This window comes from Colius striatus, chromosome Z, assembly GCF_028858725.1.
Source record: "Colius striatus isolate bColStr4 chromosome Z, bColStr4.1.hap1, whole genome shotgun sequence".
Classification (NCBI taxonomy): domain Eukaryota; kingdom Metazoa; phylum Chordata; class Aves; order Coliiformes; family Coliidae; genus Colius; species Colius striatus.
This window is the reverse complement of record NC_084790.1, coordinates 3,525,610-3,540,869: the sequence shown is the minus strand read 5'-3', so window position 1 is coordinate 3,540,869 and position 15,260 is coordinate 3,525,610. Positions and strand designations below refer to the sequence as shown.

Genomic DNA, 15,260 nt, shown 5'->3' with positions numbered 1-15,260 from the left:
TCTTCTTGAGGTATATTCCAGGGAGGAAGATCATGTTGGCCTGTGGATGTATGCTGCTGGGCCAAGCAAGGCAGAGGATTTACACACCCCAGGGGCCACTTGCGTAGTCTCTACTTGCCAGTGGGAAGTGGGAAGTAGTTGACACTGAGCCTCAGCCTGGTCTGAGCAAGTGCAAAAGCAGGCTGGTGAACTTGATAGTAAAAAAGTAATGTTTAGTGAAAGTAATAGTTCAAGGTAGTTAATTGTCCTCCGAGCCAGGAGTTGGGAATCAGAGCTTTGGACTTCATCCAGTCAAGTGTGTCTGAATTATATTTATGCCTACTGCCTTTGGGGGTCTGGCCCCTGCTTGGTTGTCCATACAGAGAATTGTTACCACAAAAAAGCCCCAGCACCTTAAGCAAATGACTGCCTAAGCAATCTGTGCTACCCTCTCATCAAAGTGAAGAAAAAACATTAGGACATTCATGTTGAGATTAGGGGGCTCTAGAAAGGTTTGCTAGTTTCAACACTGCAGACTTTGCTGCACTAATTCTGCAGCCAGTTAATACAACCCGTGTAGCATTTGACCATTAATAGGGCTGACAATTATGTATGCATAGGCAATTTTGAAATTACATCCATGCCTTCAAGTGGACAAAATGAATTGCTCTGGGAGTAACGAAGCCAAACACACAGGAGTGTGTGTGCACATTTATTTTTGCCTAAGGTTGTTCTGAAGGTCTTGTTCTAACACGTTCCACAGTTTTCTTCTCAGAGCACTCATAGGAACTCCAGATAAGTATCCAAGTTGCAACATTTTGTGCTCATAAAATTAAAGCTTATTATGCTGATTAATGCCTAACAAAATACCTGTAGATAAAAACTGCAGAGTTCTCCTCACTACTCTTAATATTGCATGCCCTAAGCTTTGTGTTTCTTACTCTTGCTTTGCAGTAGTTTCAGTTTTTTAGCTCTACCCTCCATGTAAGCTTTTTTGTGTCGCTGTTATTGTCACAAGCCTCCCCACGCAATAAGCAAATGCTAGTGATAACCCAGGTGCAGATTTTGTATACCCAAAATAGGAAAAGGAAAGAGTACTTAAACTGGCACTTTCTTCCCATCTATGGTAAGAAACCATCTAGTTCAATCTTCTTTTAGTCTGTAATGAGCACTAATGCCATGGTTAGGTAGGTGTTGTTTCAAGTCTGTTGGCAGCCTGTATTTATTTTGTCACATACTGTGAAGTATAGCAAATAAACTTTTATCATGGAGCTGGTTTGCATTACAAGTGCAGATTTGTTACATGCAGGGAACATTGTAAGAACATCTTGGTTGAAAAGGCATTGCTTTTAGGTAAGGAAGAAGACAGTACGATCAGTGCTGAGTGGTAAAGGTAGTAATACGTTATTTATCCTTATTGCTCATAAATGGTGAGTTATTTCTGTGCATGATTATAACATGTCAGTGTAAACATTTAGATCAGCAGCAGGATTGCGTAGCATATCCCAGCACATTGCATTCTACTGGTTGCATGTCTGTGCTGCAGTACTGGTTTCTCAGGTACAGTACGGAACCGCCTATTGCCGTGTGGATTCTCCTTCCCACACTTTAAACTCTTCCAGATTCATTCTGCGTTGCTCTCACAAGGACTTCTCTCATTTAAATTTCTTCTGCAAGATCAGATGCACAGATGCACGATAATAATATAACTGGCAGTAAAAATACTGAAAGTAAGTTATAGTTTTGGAAAGAAGGACAGAAGTAAGAGGCATCAGTAGTCCCCAGAGCTGCTCCAGTGTCATAGAGCAGCAAGTTGCAGCACAGACAGACTGCTCCTCCAAGTAAATTCTATCTGAGCTCCTTAATGGCTTCCCAGCTGTTGCTACCTCCCAGGCCATAGTTCAAGTGATGGTCTGTAAATCACCATGTGAAAGCCAGGAAGCATGTGCTCAGAAGAAGCATTTTTGAAATTAACATAGTAGGCTCTTAGAATCATAGAATGGTAAGGTTGGAAGGGACCTTTAGAGATCATCCAGTACAATGCCACTGCAGATGCAAGTCCACCTAGATCAAGCTGCTTAGGAAAGTGTTCAGGAGGGTCTTGAAGACCTCTAAGGAAGGAGCCTCCACATCCTCCCTGGGCAGCCTAGGCCAGGGCTCCCTCACCCTCTTAGAGTAGATATGAGAAACAGAGCTCCCATATTCATAGAATCATAGAATGGTAGGGGTTGGAAGGGACCTTTAGAGATCATCTAGTCCAACCCCCAACCCCAAACGCCCATATTGTGAGTATACTTTAATTTGGGCTGTTATTTTAGTATCCTTGATGGCCAAACCTAAGAAGAAATTCTCACAGCCTGCAAGGGGTGCAAAACTAGCACAGCAAATGGACCAAGTAGATCTAGGGGACAGCTAATGATATAGAGACAAGAATGAGTTCATGCTGTGAGGGTTTTAAAACTGCAGGTGATATTGTGACTGCAGTCAATGCTGGGCTTTGCATGCCAAGTAGAGTTATCAGTGCATGCTCCTGTATAAAGTGCTCCTTCATGAAGATTAGCCAGTTACTCTGGCTCTCGTAGAGATGCTGGTCCTCAAAAAAATGTCTTCTTAGATTCTTTTTTCTTTGCAAATACTAAACACATTGGCTGAGAGCCTGGTGTAAGGCAACGCAGTGAATCACCTGCACAGATCTGCCGAGAACTGGGGCGTTGAGGATTCCTGTTCCCACGGTCTCCCACTCAGCCTATGTTTCTCAATCTGCTCCAGTGGGTGATGCCTTACTCCAGATTAATAAAAAACAGCACTCGTGACAGCAAAACTGGGAGGAAAACTTACTGCAGTGAGACTCCTGTCTTTCTCTGAGCCGACGGAGATGAGTTGAGAAATGCAAAGGATAAAGAACGCGCTCCTGAGCAAGTGTCGTGGGAGAAGTCCTCTGCATGATTTTCAAGTGAAAATTCCACATGTAGTTCATTTCAGCAACTGAGCCCAAACGAATTCTGCCTAAGCACACCCAAACATTACTTAGCCTCCACAGAAGTGAAAAGCCCTATGAGGGATAAAGGCCTGTGAGGGACAAAGGGAACTCTGTAGCCAATTCACACCTTACCAGGGCATGAATGAGGGAAAAATATGGCTATAATTAAAACAGAGAAAAAGCTCAATCTCTGTCTTTCAGGGCATTTGCAGTCTTATCACTGTGAGCAGTCTCTTTACTGTGTGATCTGTAGGGAACTCTTAAAATTGGTTTAGACATCTTTTTGCTAAGGTATCTTTTTTCTTTTCTACTCAGCCTATCACTGGGTTAAGTAAAATCACATCCTAAATGTGAATAATTTTCCAGTCTTCTTTATAAAATGCATGTCTGTCTATACATAGGCGGGAGAAATGCCCTGAAGTGGAAATACAAGAGGCCAGATATTGTACAGTTACCAGACAGTGGGACATGATTATGATCAGTAATTAATTCCTTCTTCTGTCAAACCGTATCCATGCAATCCAGTTCATATTCCAGCTTTAGCAATTAATTTTATGGTACAGATAACTACTGTTGCAAAGTAGGGGGATTCTATTACTGGACTGTTATCTGCTTGTTATCCAATATATACTTGAGCAGGCAGCACTCAAAATGTGTTCATTTGGGGTGAGTAATTTTACATGATCAGAGTTCTGCACTCAGGGGTGTTTTGGCACTGAGAGCTGAAAATTTCCATCTTCAAATCCCATGATAAAAAAGTTTCATAATGCATTTTAATGACTCCTTAGGAGTTATTGATTTTAAAGAGGCTTCATAGGGAGTAGTCAATTCCTTAAATCCACCCTCTCTTTCCCTGATAGAAGTTAACAGCAAGAATGAATTGGGTTTTTGATTGTTAGTTTTCCCATTGCAGGAATCACCTGAACATTGTAACTGGTAGTGCTCTGCCCAGTTAATCTTAAATAGTAAATATGTCACTTTTGAGTCTTATGCATTGAGTGTGGGCAGCAGGTCAAGGGAGGTTCTGCACCCTCTCTGCTCTACCATAGCTGGTGAGGCCTCATCTGGAATCCTGTGTCCAGTTCTGGGCTCCCCAGCTCAAGAGGGACAGGGAACTGCTGGAGAGAGGCCAGTGCAGGACCACCAAGATGATCAGGGGACTGGAGCATCTTCCTGCTGAGGAAAGGCTGTGGGACCTGGGGCTGTTTAGTCTCGAGAAGAAGAGACTGAGAAAGGATCTCATTAATAGTTACAAATATCTAAATGGTGGCTGTCAGGAGGTCAGGGCAGCACTTTTTTTCTGGTTTATCCAGTGACAGGAAAAGGGGTAATGGAAAGAAGCTGGAACACAAAAAGTTCCATTCAAACATAAGGAAAAATTCTTTCACTTGAGGTGAGGGAGCCCTGGCCCAGGCTGCCCAGGGAGGGTGTGGAGGCTCCTTCTCCGGAGGTTTTCAAACCCACCTGGACATTAACCCTAGTTATATCACTGAATATAAAAGAAAAAAAAGTGTAACCTCATCCTCTTGACCCTTTAAGTACTTGTGTTAATGAGGTTCACCTTTAGTCTTCACTTTTGTAGGCTGAATCGCACCAAGTCCTGCAGCCTTTCCATCCCCTATCACATTCCTGTGCCAGGACAGACTCTCTGAATTTATCTTTGCCTTTGCATAGACAAAGGGTGATGGGATGAAGCTGGAACACGAAAAGTTCCATTCAAATATTAGAAATAACTTATTTCACTGTTGAAGTGAGGGAGCCCTGGCCCAGGCTGCCCAGGGAGGGTGTAGGGGCTCCTTCCTTGGAGCTCTTCAAGACCCACCTGGATACATTCCTATGTGACCTGATCTAGATGGGACCTGCATCTGCAGGGGGGTTGGGTTGGATGATCCCTAAAGGTCCCTTCCAACCCCCACCATTCTATGATTCTATGGTTCTATTATATGACATGTTATTGTGTATTCCAGAGGTACGCCTTGACATTCGCAACCGATTCAAACAAAAATGCCCACTAAAGAAGATTTCTCCCAGACATGGCTTTCTGTTTGCATCAGAGAGAAGCAAAGATTTATTAGCATTAATTTTTTGTTTGGTTTTTTTTTGGTTTTTTTTTTTGTTTTTTTGTTTTCACAGTAATACCAATCACGGTAGAGATCAACTCAGGTAACAGTGATTAGGCACAGAAATTCAGATGGAAGAAGAAGGCAGGCCATCTAGAGAGTTCTGATAAGCCCCTGGAGTGAATAGCATTGAGTAACTTGAACAAGCAGCTTGCTCTTGCTCTTTGCAGAGACATGATTGGACGTGCTTGGTATAGTCTTGCTTGGTCCAGAGGCCCATTGGGAAGGTCCTGCAGTGGCAGATGTTGGTTTTGCCACTCAATCCTCAGACTTTCTAAAACTCCCTGTTGGAAGATGAAGGGAAGCAAGAATTAATTTGAGGAAGTGTTACCCCATTCAGTGCTTTCAATCTTTTTGTTCCTTCATGGTTATAGACTGTGCAGTTCTGAGTGGACTAGAGTTTTTTTCCCCAGCATCCTGGAAAGTTTATAACAGTGTCCGACAGTATTTGTACAAGCATGTGTGCTTGCAGCATACTGCACACACAGACCTGTTTCTGTTTTCCATTTCACAGTTGTAAATCCCTCTTCAAGTTTACAGTGATTATAGCAGTTTAATCAAATGCAGTTGAAGTTAGAATCTGTATTTTTGTGTGTATGGATATTTACAACACATTTTATAAGTTAAAGATGGATGGCACATAAAATATTTTAATCTTGCCTACTAAACGTTAGTAAATGTAGGACTGTTGCAAGTCAGGATGTTTGATCAAAGGAGCCAAAGTTTGCAGAGGAGTTTGCAAAGCCTATTCATTTCTTAAAGCTAGATCTCATCTGCATCAAATCTTACCAAAAATCCTTACTCATTACACAAAAGCCTCCTGAATTCACTGTCTTTGTTTTCACCATCAAGAGAGCCTCTGCAGTATTCTCACTTTCTATATCGATAGCTTCAGGCTTTCTGGTCTATAGTCAATACTTTCATGACTAACTGCAGGTCTATGATGGAAAACAGTGTGTCTGTGAGACAGGCCACATCTTTAACTATGAGTAGTATTACTTCCTTGATAAGAAGGAATAAGTGGAATCCTCAAAGCAGGATCATTTTCCATTGTTAAAAAAATCTGAAGTGAGATATAACCTTCCTAAAAATGAAAACTTCCTGTTCATCTTCAGCGTGTCCAGGCATTTGTCTGAGATGCTGTCAGGACCCAGAGCCTTACCCAATCTCAGTGTTTTTATGGCTTCAGACACTTCCTCCATTGTTGCTCCTCTTTCCAATGTCTTATTCCCTTCCAGGCAGAGCTTCGTGTTTTCAGCACCTCCTGGAACCACAGTTGTGAAATCAGACATGGAGAAAACCTTTTGTCCACTCCTCATCTTTTGCTACTGCAGCCAATTACATTTTAAATGTCTGCAGTGTTCCAACTATTTTACCGTGCTTTAACCATTTCCCACTCTTAAAACCAGTTGATTTCATAACACTTGGCTTCATTCCTGACTTCTCTAGTTCCCTGCATGCATTCATTGGGCATTTTTCCCCTCTCTCCCCTTCATTTCCTCCTTCATAACATCCTCCTCATCCAAGTCACTTGTGAAAATACTGCCATATTGATAAGTTGCTGTGTAAGAACAAGTGTCAGAGTGGACTTAAAACACAACTGGGACAAAATATCTACAGATTTATTCTCATATCCTTGTCATATCCCTTCCTGCTTTTCAGAGACAAAAGTGAATGGGAGGATGTGCTCTTTTATTCCAGTTTTTACCTTGGCTTTCAAAGGAGTCACCAGACTGGGACTGTGAAGATGAAGAGCGGGAGAGGCAGGATTTGCCCCCTCCTCCCCCACTGCTACCTCCTCCACTTGACATTTTGCCATAGGATTGACCTCCTCCGCTCCCTCCTCCTCCGCTTCCCGAAGAGGAAGTTCTTCCATAGGATCCTCCAATTCTTCCTCCACTGCTTCCTCCACCTGAGGACCAGCTGCTTCCTCCTCCACTGCTTCCTCTTCCAGAAGACCAGCTAGTTCCTCCATGACCTCCTCCTCCTGAAGATCCACCACCAGCTCCTCCCTGGGAGATGCTGTAAGGAGGAAAGGGCATGTATGTACAAGATTTCTAGCAACATGACCAGTGTCTGGCATCCTATAGGCTACACTGAGGCCACTTTCTGACTCCATCTGAGCTCCTCATATGATTGAGAAAGGCAATTGCATGAAAAGTGTTTAAGAGAAATGGTTTTAAACTATACTAATTAAGGACAAATTAACTAACCTGCACAGAAAAAAAGAAAGATAATTGATGAGTTGCACTAGTTCCTAATGTAAATATTGCTACTTTTATGCTATTCTGTTTGCAAAGACGACATGTTAATTAATCTGAATGTATGTACCTAATACCATGCTGCCCTTCCTCAAGCAGTGCCCGGTACTGAGCAATCTCCTGTTCCAGGCGGGTCTTGATGCCCAGGAGCATCTTGTACTCCTGGTTCTGACTCTCCATCTCACAGCGGATGCTGGCCAGCTCCTCCTCCAAGGGGGCAATCATACTCTGGATCTGCTGCAGCTGCATGTTGTAACGACGTTCTGTGTCTTCCAAGTTGGATTGCAAGGAATGTAGCTGATAATGAGAGAAAAAAAAATCCCCAACGTTTATGGATTGCAGCACATTATGGGAATATGGAAGGATTTAGGTCATTCTTATGCCTCAAATGAGAGAAATGTTGCCTGATATGAGATGTACCAAGCATCTTTGTTAAATGGAGTGCTGGCTGTAGCTGATCTCCCGTCATTCCAGCAACTCACATGTTCTTTGCATGTCAGAAGACCAGAAACAATTATTCCCTACCATGCTGATTTGCGACTGCAGCTCAATTTCCAGGCTCTGATAGTCACGTCTCAGCTCAGAGATTTGCTGGTTGCTTGATTCCACTTCCTGGCCACTTGTGTGGACTTGTTGACTCACTTCTTCCATCTGAAAAAATACACAGAATCTGACGTTTTGTGCCTTACTGACAATGTCAACATGGTACTTTATCATGGAAGCATCTGGCCACACAAATTGAAGCAGGCCTGCTTGTACTATGGGGGCTGTCAAACTTTCTTACAGGGCTCTGCCAGTGCAGTTCAAGCCCTCTTGCCATTTCCTTTACTTTAATCAATGGGATTAGGATGATATCCTAAAAGTGATGGATGTTTCCATTCAAAGCGTCACCTACATGAAGTTCTTAACAAAATTTGCTATAGTTTTTCTTTTGTCATGTGAACATTCAAATTGTAACCATTTACCTTGCTTTCATACCAGCTTTCGACCTCCTCACGGTTTTTCTTAATGATATTTTCATATTCGTTTCGCATATCATTCAGTTTTTTCAGCAGATCCTCTCCTGGAGCAGCATTCACCTCCACATTCACATCACCACTGGACTGTGTTTGCAGGGATTTCATTTCCTGCAGAGAAAAATCAGGCAAATAAATAAAAACAGTGAAATTACTTAGCAAAAGAGTTTTGAAGTCGGTTATCTTGATCTGATGTTATAAACCACACTGGATCCCTTCAACGATATATATGTTTATGTTTGGGGTTTTTTTCTTGTTGCAATGATTTGGCCTTGACTTTCCAGTCACTGCTTGTTGATGAAGACCCTCAATGCAGGAGGCCCCTTGCTGAGCTGCCACACATAAGCAGAGCAGGGAAGGTTATTTGATGCAGAGAGTGTTACCAGCAAGGCCTCCAATATCAACATATCCAATATTATAAATGTTCTTATTCTCCACTGCAGTTTGCATTGTGGGGAGCTGGCTCTTACCTCCTCATGGTTCTTCTTGAGGCCAATCATCTCCTCCTTTAGAGATTCAAATTGCATTTCCAGGTCAGACCTGTTCAGAGTCAGATTATCCAGCAAGGGTCGCAAGCTGTTAATGTCAGCCTCCACGTTCTGCCGGAGACCATACTCCGTCTCATACCTGTGCCAGGGACAGTGCAGAAAGGTCAGCCTTATTCTTGGGTTCTCAGACCTTCTCCTACTGGCTTTATCTGTGAAAAGTTCATTCCAGAATCTCAGTGTCTGCTTTTGTGCCTATGTTTTGTATTGCATGGTGTCTCTCAGATAACAGAACTATGAAACCAACTGCCAATACTTAAAGTTTAATAGTAATGTTTAATACTAAGCTTTAAGTATTGGCTGCTGATTTCATAATATTCATAATAATATTAAACTTAAATATAAAAATGCACTATGTAGTCTTTTTCATTGTCTCTTATTACAGCAGACTTTCTGCAGGTTTCATCTATTTCATCTGACTTTCACTGAGAGCTCATGATCTTCTTTGCTTTCCTTAAAAGTTTTGACTCCACAGCCACAGGGATTATTCCCACTGAACATCATCATAAAAATAATGAAGAATTTTCAAGTCTTACGAGCTATTTCAGTTCTGCTGCCATGGAACTAGGAGGAACTTTAACTCTCTCTCGTTTGATATTTGTTTATGGAATGAATGTATGGAATTAAGTTGAGGAAAGTAGGAGAAAGAAAATCAGCGCTTAGCGAAGAGGAAAATATACTTACTTAATCTTGAAGTCTTCAGCAGTCATCCTGGTGTTATCCAGGTCCAAAAGTACCTTGTTGGTTTCCACAGCTGCAGTCACAAGCTAGAAGTGAAGACGATATGCTGAGGAAAACTTTCCCTGTGAATCTCACAGGTTTGCACAAGAGACAGGAAAAGGAATGTAATCTTCTTGTTATAATTCCCAAGTGCCTGAGGGGAACAGCATATCCTACAGAGGGAGGCCTGGAAAGGTCATCTACAGTGACAAACCAGAGAGGTACCCGTATGAAAATATCATCAGAAAGGCAAAAACTGTTTTGTGAGTATGAGAGTTCTGGCAAGAGGTTTGGTGTCACTGCCATAGCTCTATTTCATCTCTGTGTGTGAGGGCCAATGTCAGACAGCACACACCCCAAAGGCTACTTGGTACTATAAAATCCTCTACTCTGAGCTTCTGCAAGGCACTGCCAACAGACAGTCTGTGGGGTGTGCTATAGGGACCGGGCATTGTTTCTTCACATTTAGTTGCAGAGTTGGGTGCGTGCACACAAGGCAGAATTTCAAGCATTAAATGCACTTTCAGAAAGAGTTCAGAAGCATCTATGCCTCAAACCTTTGACTCAATTACGAAAAGTCTATAAATGATTAAACTTCTTATACAAAGAACATCCTACCTGATTTTGAAGTTCTTCGATTTTTCCGTAATAGTGGCTGTAGTCCTTTGTACCAGTGGGACCTTGCTTCTGGTACCACTCTCTGATCAATTGTTCAAGCTGAGCGTTTTCCCTTTCCAAGTTTCTGACCGTGTTCAGGTAAGAAGCCAGGCGTTCGTTAAGGCTCTGCATGGTGAGCTTCTCGTCGTTGGAGAGAATTCCCACGTTCCCTCCATAAAAGCCACTGCTGCCAAAGCTGCCACCACTGAAACCAGTACTACCTCCACCAAAGCTTCCTGCATAACCACCACCAAACCCACTCCCACCTGATCCAAAGCCTCCTCTCATGCTTCCACCGCTCATTCCCCCTCCATAGTAACCACCACTCATTCCTCCTCCACAGCTACCACTGCTCATTCCTCCTCCGTAACTACTGCGCCTCATCCTTCCATAGCTACCACTGCTAGCTCCCCCACCATAGCTGCTCATGGAACTTCCTCCACCACAACTGCTGCCAGAAAACCTGCCACCACCACCACCACTCGTCCTGGAAGTGATTCTTCTTGAGGAGGCAGAGGAATACCTGCTGCCCCCTCCACCGCCACCGCTGCTAGCGCTGCCACCACTGCTCCCTCTCAGGCAGCTTTTAGAGGTCTGCTTGTAGCTGCAGCTCATAGTGGCAGCACTGAATGACTCTGGCTAAAGCTGGTCTTACAGTTGCTCTGGAATCATAGCTCCAACTTCCACCTTGCCTGGTCTGTATTTATACCTGAGATGGTGGGTGTCACCACCAAAGGGAGTACCCACTTTCCATGCACATTTGCAAGCCATAGTATTTCTGCCAAGGGTAATTTGCCAGAGAGATGTTTGACAATATCAGGAAGCATAACCCATACTCAAAGTGTTCATGACCCTTTGTTTGTTAATACAAAACATGTAATTTCTACTGGGTGGCTCTGAATTAGGTAGATCTTTCCTGCGATCTAGTCCACTGACTTACAGTCATCTGAATTAAACTCATCCCACTCACCTCATCCTGTTCACAAATCTTTCAGCACAACAATAAACTGTCATAATATGGGACACTAATGAATGTTACTATCTTTTAATGCAGACATTCCTCATGCTCTTTGCCTTTTCAGATGTTTGTCAAAGAACCTCAGTTGATTATTTTTCTAAGAGATATTTTAATAGGTTGTGGTTTATGGTTATCTTATGCTCAGTGCTCCTTTTTTTTCAGTCCTTTAATGCTTTATGCCTTTTGAAAATGTCTCACATGATGTATTTTGTATGTATACTGAATTATAGAATCATAGAATGGAAGAGGTTGGAAGAGACCTTTAGGGCTCATGTAGTCCAACCCCCCTGCAGAATCAGCTCCCACATAGATCAGGTCACATAGGAAGGTGTCCAGGTGTATTTTGAAGATCTCCAGAGAAGGAGCCTCCACACCCTCCCTGGGCAGCCTGGTCCAGGGCTCCCTCACCCTCACAGTAAAACAGTTTTTTCTTATGTTTAAATAGAAAATTTTGTGTTCCAGCTTCATCCCATCACCCCTTGTCCTATTGCTAGATACCACAGAAAAAAAGTGCTGCCCCAACCTCCTGACATCCACCATTTAGATATTGGTAACTATTAATGAGCTCCCCAATCAGTCTCCCCTAGACTAAACAGCCCCTGATCCCACAGCCTTTCCTCATAAGGAAGATGCTCAAGTCCCCTGATCATCTTGAATCATTCTGATATTTTTATAACTTGTCATAAAAACTTAGTGAACGTTGGCAAATATCATATGTGTCAGTGATTTATTCCAAACAAACATAGAGTCACAGAATGGTAGGGGTTGGAAGGGATTTTTAGGGATCATCTACTTCACTCCCTCCTGCTAAAGCAGGTTCCACCTAGATTAGGTCACACAGAAACGTGTCCAGGTGTGTTTAGAAGACCTCCAGAGAAGAAGACTCCACACCTTCCCTGGGCAGCCTGTGCCAGGGCTCCCTCACCTCAACCATGAAAGAGTTTTGCCTTTTGTTTAAATGAAACTTTTTGTGTTCCAGCTTCATCCCATCACCCCTTGTCATGTCACTGGATACTACAGAAAAAAGTGCTGCCCCAACCTCTTGACACCCATTATTTAGATATTTGTAAATATTAATGAGATCTCCCCTCAGTCTCCTCTTCTCCAGACTAAACAGCCCCAGGTCCCGCAGCCTTTCCTCATTAGAAGGATGCTCCAGTGCCCTGATCATCTTGGTGGCCCTGTGCTGGCCTCTTTCCAGCAGTTCCCTGTCCCTCTTGAGCTGGGAAGCTCAAACATCTGCTCATATATTTGATAAATCAAAACTGAATTATGAAATATTGGGTAACAACTAGAAAACAGTTCTGCATAGGACTGTAAGGAAAGGAAATGTGAGAAGGGAATAATTCTCATGTGCTCACACCAGATGCAGTGATAGGATGTTCAAGAGACCTGGGAAAGTGCCCTTACATGTCTGTAAGAAAGAGGTAATGTTCCCACTCCTGAAGGCATTTCAATATTTCAGTCAGGATGTTTTCCTTCCACAGTGCAAATACAAACATACTTAATCAGAGAAGAAATGTTAAGCTCCTGCTTTTGTGATTAAGGTAATAAACTATTCATCAAAACAGCATTTTCTCTTCAGTTTTGTTTTCCATTCATAGACCTAGCATGACCGAAAGTAGGAAATATTTGCTATCTTGCACCTTAAGATTGTATCCTTTTCAAATACATAGCAAGTAAATAGTTCAGCTGAGCTCTTACAGCAATCTGAGCCTCAAATATTTGACATATCTTGACTGCCTCTCATGTCTGTCCTCCTTCCCAGATCTTCAGCAAAACGTGGTCTGCCAGCTACCATTCTTTGTAGGTTGAACTATTTGTGTGATATGCCACTTCCTGTATTGATTTGGTATGTTATTTTCTCACTCGGCCTTTGTGATGTAGGTTATTGCTAATTTAGAAGTTTGTTTGTTATGGTTTATAGCAAGTGTTTGTGGAAACATCTTTTTATAAACACCCCTCCCAGCACAACCTCTCCCACACAGTGGGACACACCTAAAGTTTCATCTTCTGCTTGATTTCATTTCTGAGATGTCTTTGTGGGATGTCCCTTCTCTGGCTTGTGGAAATACCAGTGGTTCACTGTAAAACTCAGTGGAGTCTAAGTCATAGTTTTAGGTTGTTCCGGTGAGAAAACCTTTTCCATTGAAGTGAATAACTTTGTCTCATTTAACTACTGTGTTACATTATGCTCAACTGTTGGCTCCCCTTGCTATAAGGACATGGATATGTTTCTATGTTGCTCTGCATCATTCTACAGAAGGGCAAGGGTCTGGGTTTTTTCTTCTGGAAGGATATTTGTTAGACCTTTTGTATGAGTCATGTAAGTGGACTAAGCTTCACATCTTCCACTCACAAAAGGGACATCTTTGTATAGTTTGAATATCAGTGAGGATGCTCAAATGCAACATAGCACACAGCTTCATGTTCAGTACATGAAAGGAAGATTTAATGCCATCTTTCCCCCCTGGAATTTGTGCAGACAGCATACCTCAAGAGTGAAGGTTAGCTCCTTAAAGCTGAAGAAGTCTGATGGATTCAGTGTATCTGGTAACTGGCCAGGATCAGAGATAAAAATTACAGAACAAATGGTTCCTAAAAGGAATGTTTTCTTTCAAGGTTTGCTGTAAGGTGTAAGCTGTTTTACAAGATGGTAGTTTTCTCTGTAGTTACATCTCATAGGGTTGTCTAGGCATTTGTAAGCATACCAAGCTAACTAGATGATCTTAGATAATGTTTTCAGCAAAATCTAGAAATAATGCTGCAGAGGAGAACCTGGAGAGCTGGGAAAACCTTAACATGAGAGAGATTTCAATAAACTCTGCAGGAACTGCAAGGAACCCCAGTAGTACGTGTGAAATGGGACAGTTAAATGTTATGAAATCTTGGGCTGGTGGTGCCTGTTGCAGCATCAAACTACTGCTCCACAAACACATCAAGGGATGTCCACCCTAAGCTGGTGTGACCTTTGCTATCACACCCTGCAGTGCAGAGAGTACAGCAGAAGGAGCTGTGAAGCCTTCCTCTGGCATTGCCCAGACTCAAAACTGCCTGGCATCACTCCACGATGTGCATGCAGCTGTGTATCTGAATTCCCTTTCCTCTACTTTCCCATCTCAGATGATTTAGTGCTGGAACCAGGCTCTGGCATATCTCTGACCACACTGAGGACAGCTCTCAGTTGTGGGCAGATGAAAAAAGCTGAGAAAACTTCAGTCCCTGCAACAAGCAAGGGTTGGGTTGAGGCAGCTATGGCTGTGCTTAGAGAGTGTCTGAATGGTGTGACAAGGCAGGAGTCTTCATTTATCACCACTGAAGATCTCTTACAGACTCTGTGTTGTGCATGCTGGTCCTGAATACAGCCTGCTCACAGGTATTCAGATAGAGTCTTGAGTGTGCTGGGTGTGAGTATGAAAGAGCTCTTTTGGATTCTTTTCTGCCTGAGAGGCTTCTGTCAGGCTGCTCCAGAGAAGCTGTGATCATCTGTGCCTCTCACACTAGTATGAAATAAAGCGTGGACTGAACTGCAAGGTGAGATTTAAAACATGTGGCTGTTTCAAAAGAGATTTGATTGAGGTTTCTTTGCACTAGGCATAGCTAATGGACAGGATATACAGTCACAATATACCCTCATAGAGAATTTAATGGCATTCAGGAAAACCTGCCCTTGTGCATTGTCTGATGTGCTTCAGGTCAGAGCCAAAATAGGAGGGCGAGAAGGAGGAGGAGGAGGAAAATGCCTTGGGGACAGATGGCAGCATAATTGTTTGCAATGAGACCTCTTCCCTTTTCCTGTGATGAAACTTCTACAAGCTCCTGTCCAGAAGAGGAGGGTGGACTATATAAGCCTGAAAGGCTCACCCAGTGTGGGCGTGAATTCATTCAGTGCACTTAAATGGCAGAATTATCATATGCTCCAGGACAACACAGACTACATTGGCTGAAAGCAGACACTGGGAGA

General features: G+C 42.8%; 1 protein-coding gene across 1 annotated transcript; it reads right to left on the bottom strand.

The window, feature by feature from the left end:
* Nucleotides 1-5,337: 5,337 nt before the first annotated feature.
* Nucleotides 5,338-10,893, bottom strand: LOC104552015 (keratin, type I cytoskeletal 13). Its single transcript, XM_062018536.1, has 9 exons — nt 10,240-10,893; nt 9,586-9,668; nt 8,827-8,983; nt 8,306-8,467; nt 7,866-7,991; nt 7,411-7,637; nt 6,788-7,101; nt 6,242-6,343; nt 5,338-5,363 (listed from the first exon to the last, which is right to left on the bottom strand). The coding sequence occupies exons 1-9, from the start codon at nt 10,891-10,893 to the stop codon at nt 5,338-5,340; spliced, it is 1,851 nt and encodes a 616-aa protein (XP_061874520.1).
* Between the last annotated feature and the right edge of the window lie 4,367 nt (nt 10,894-15,260).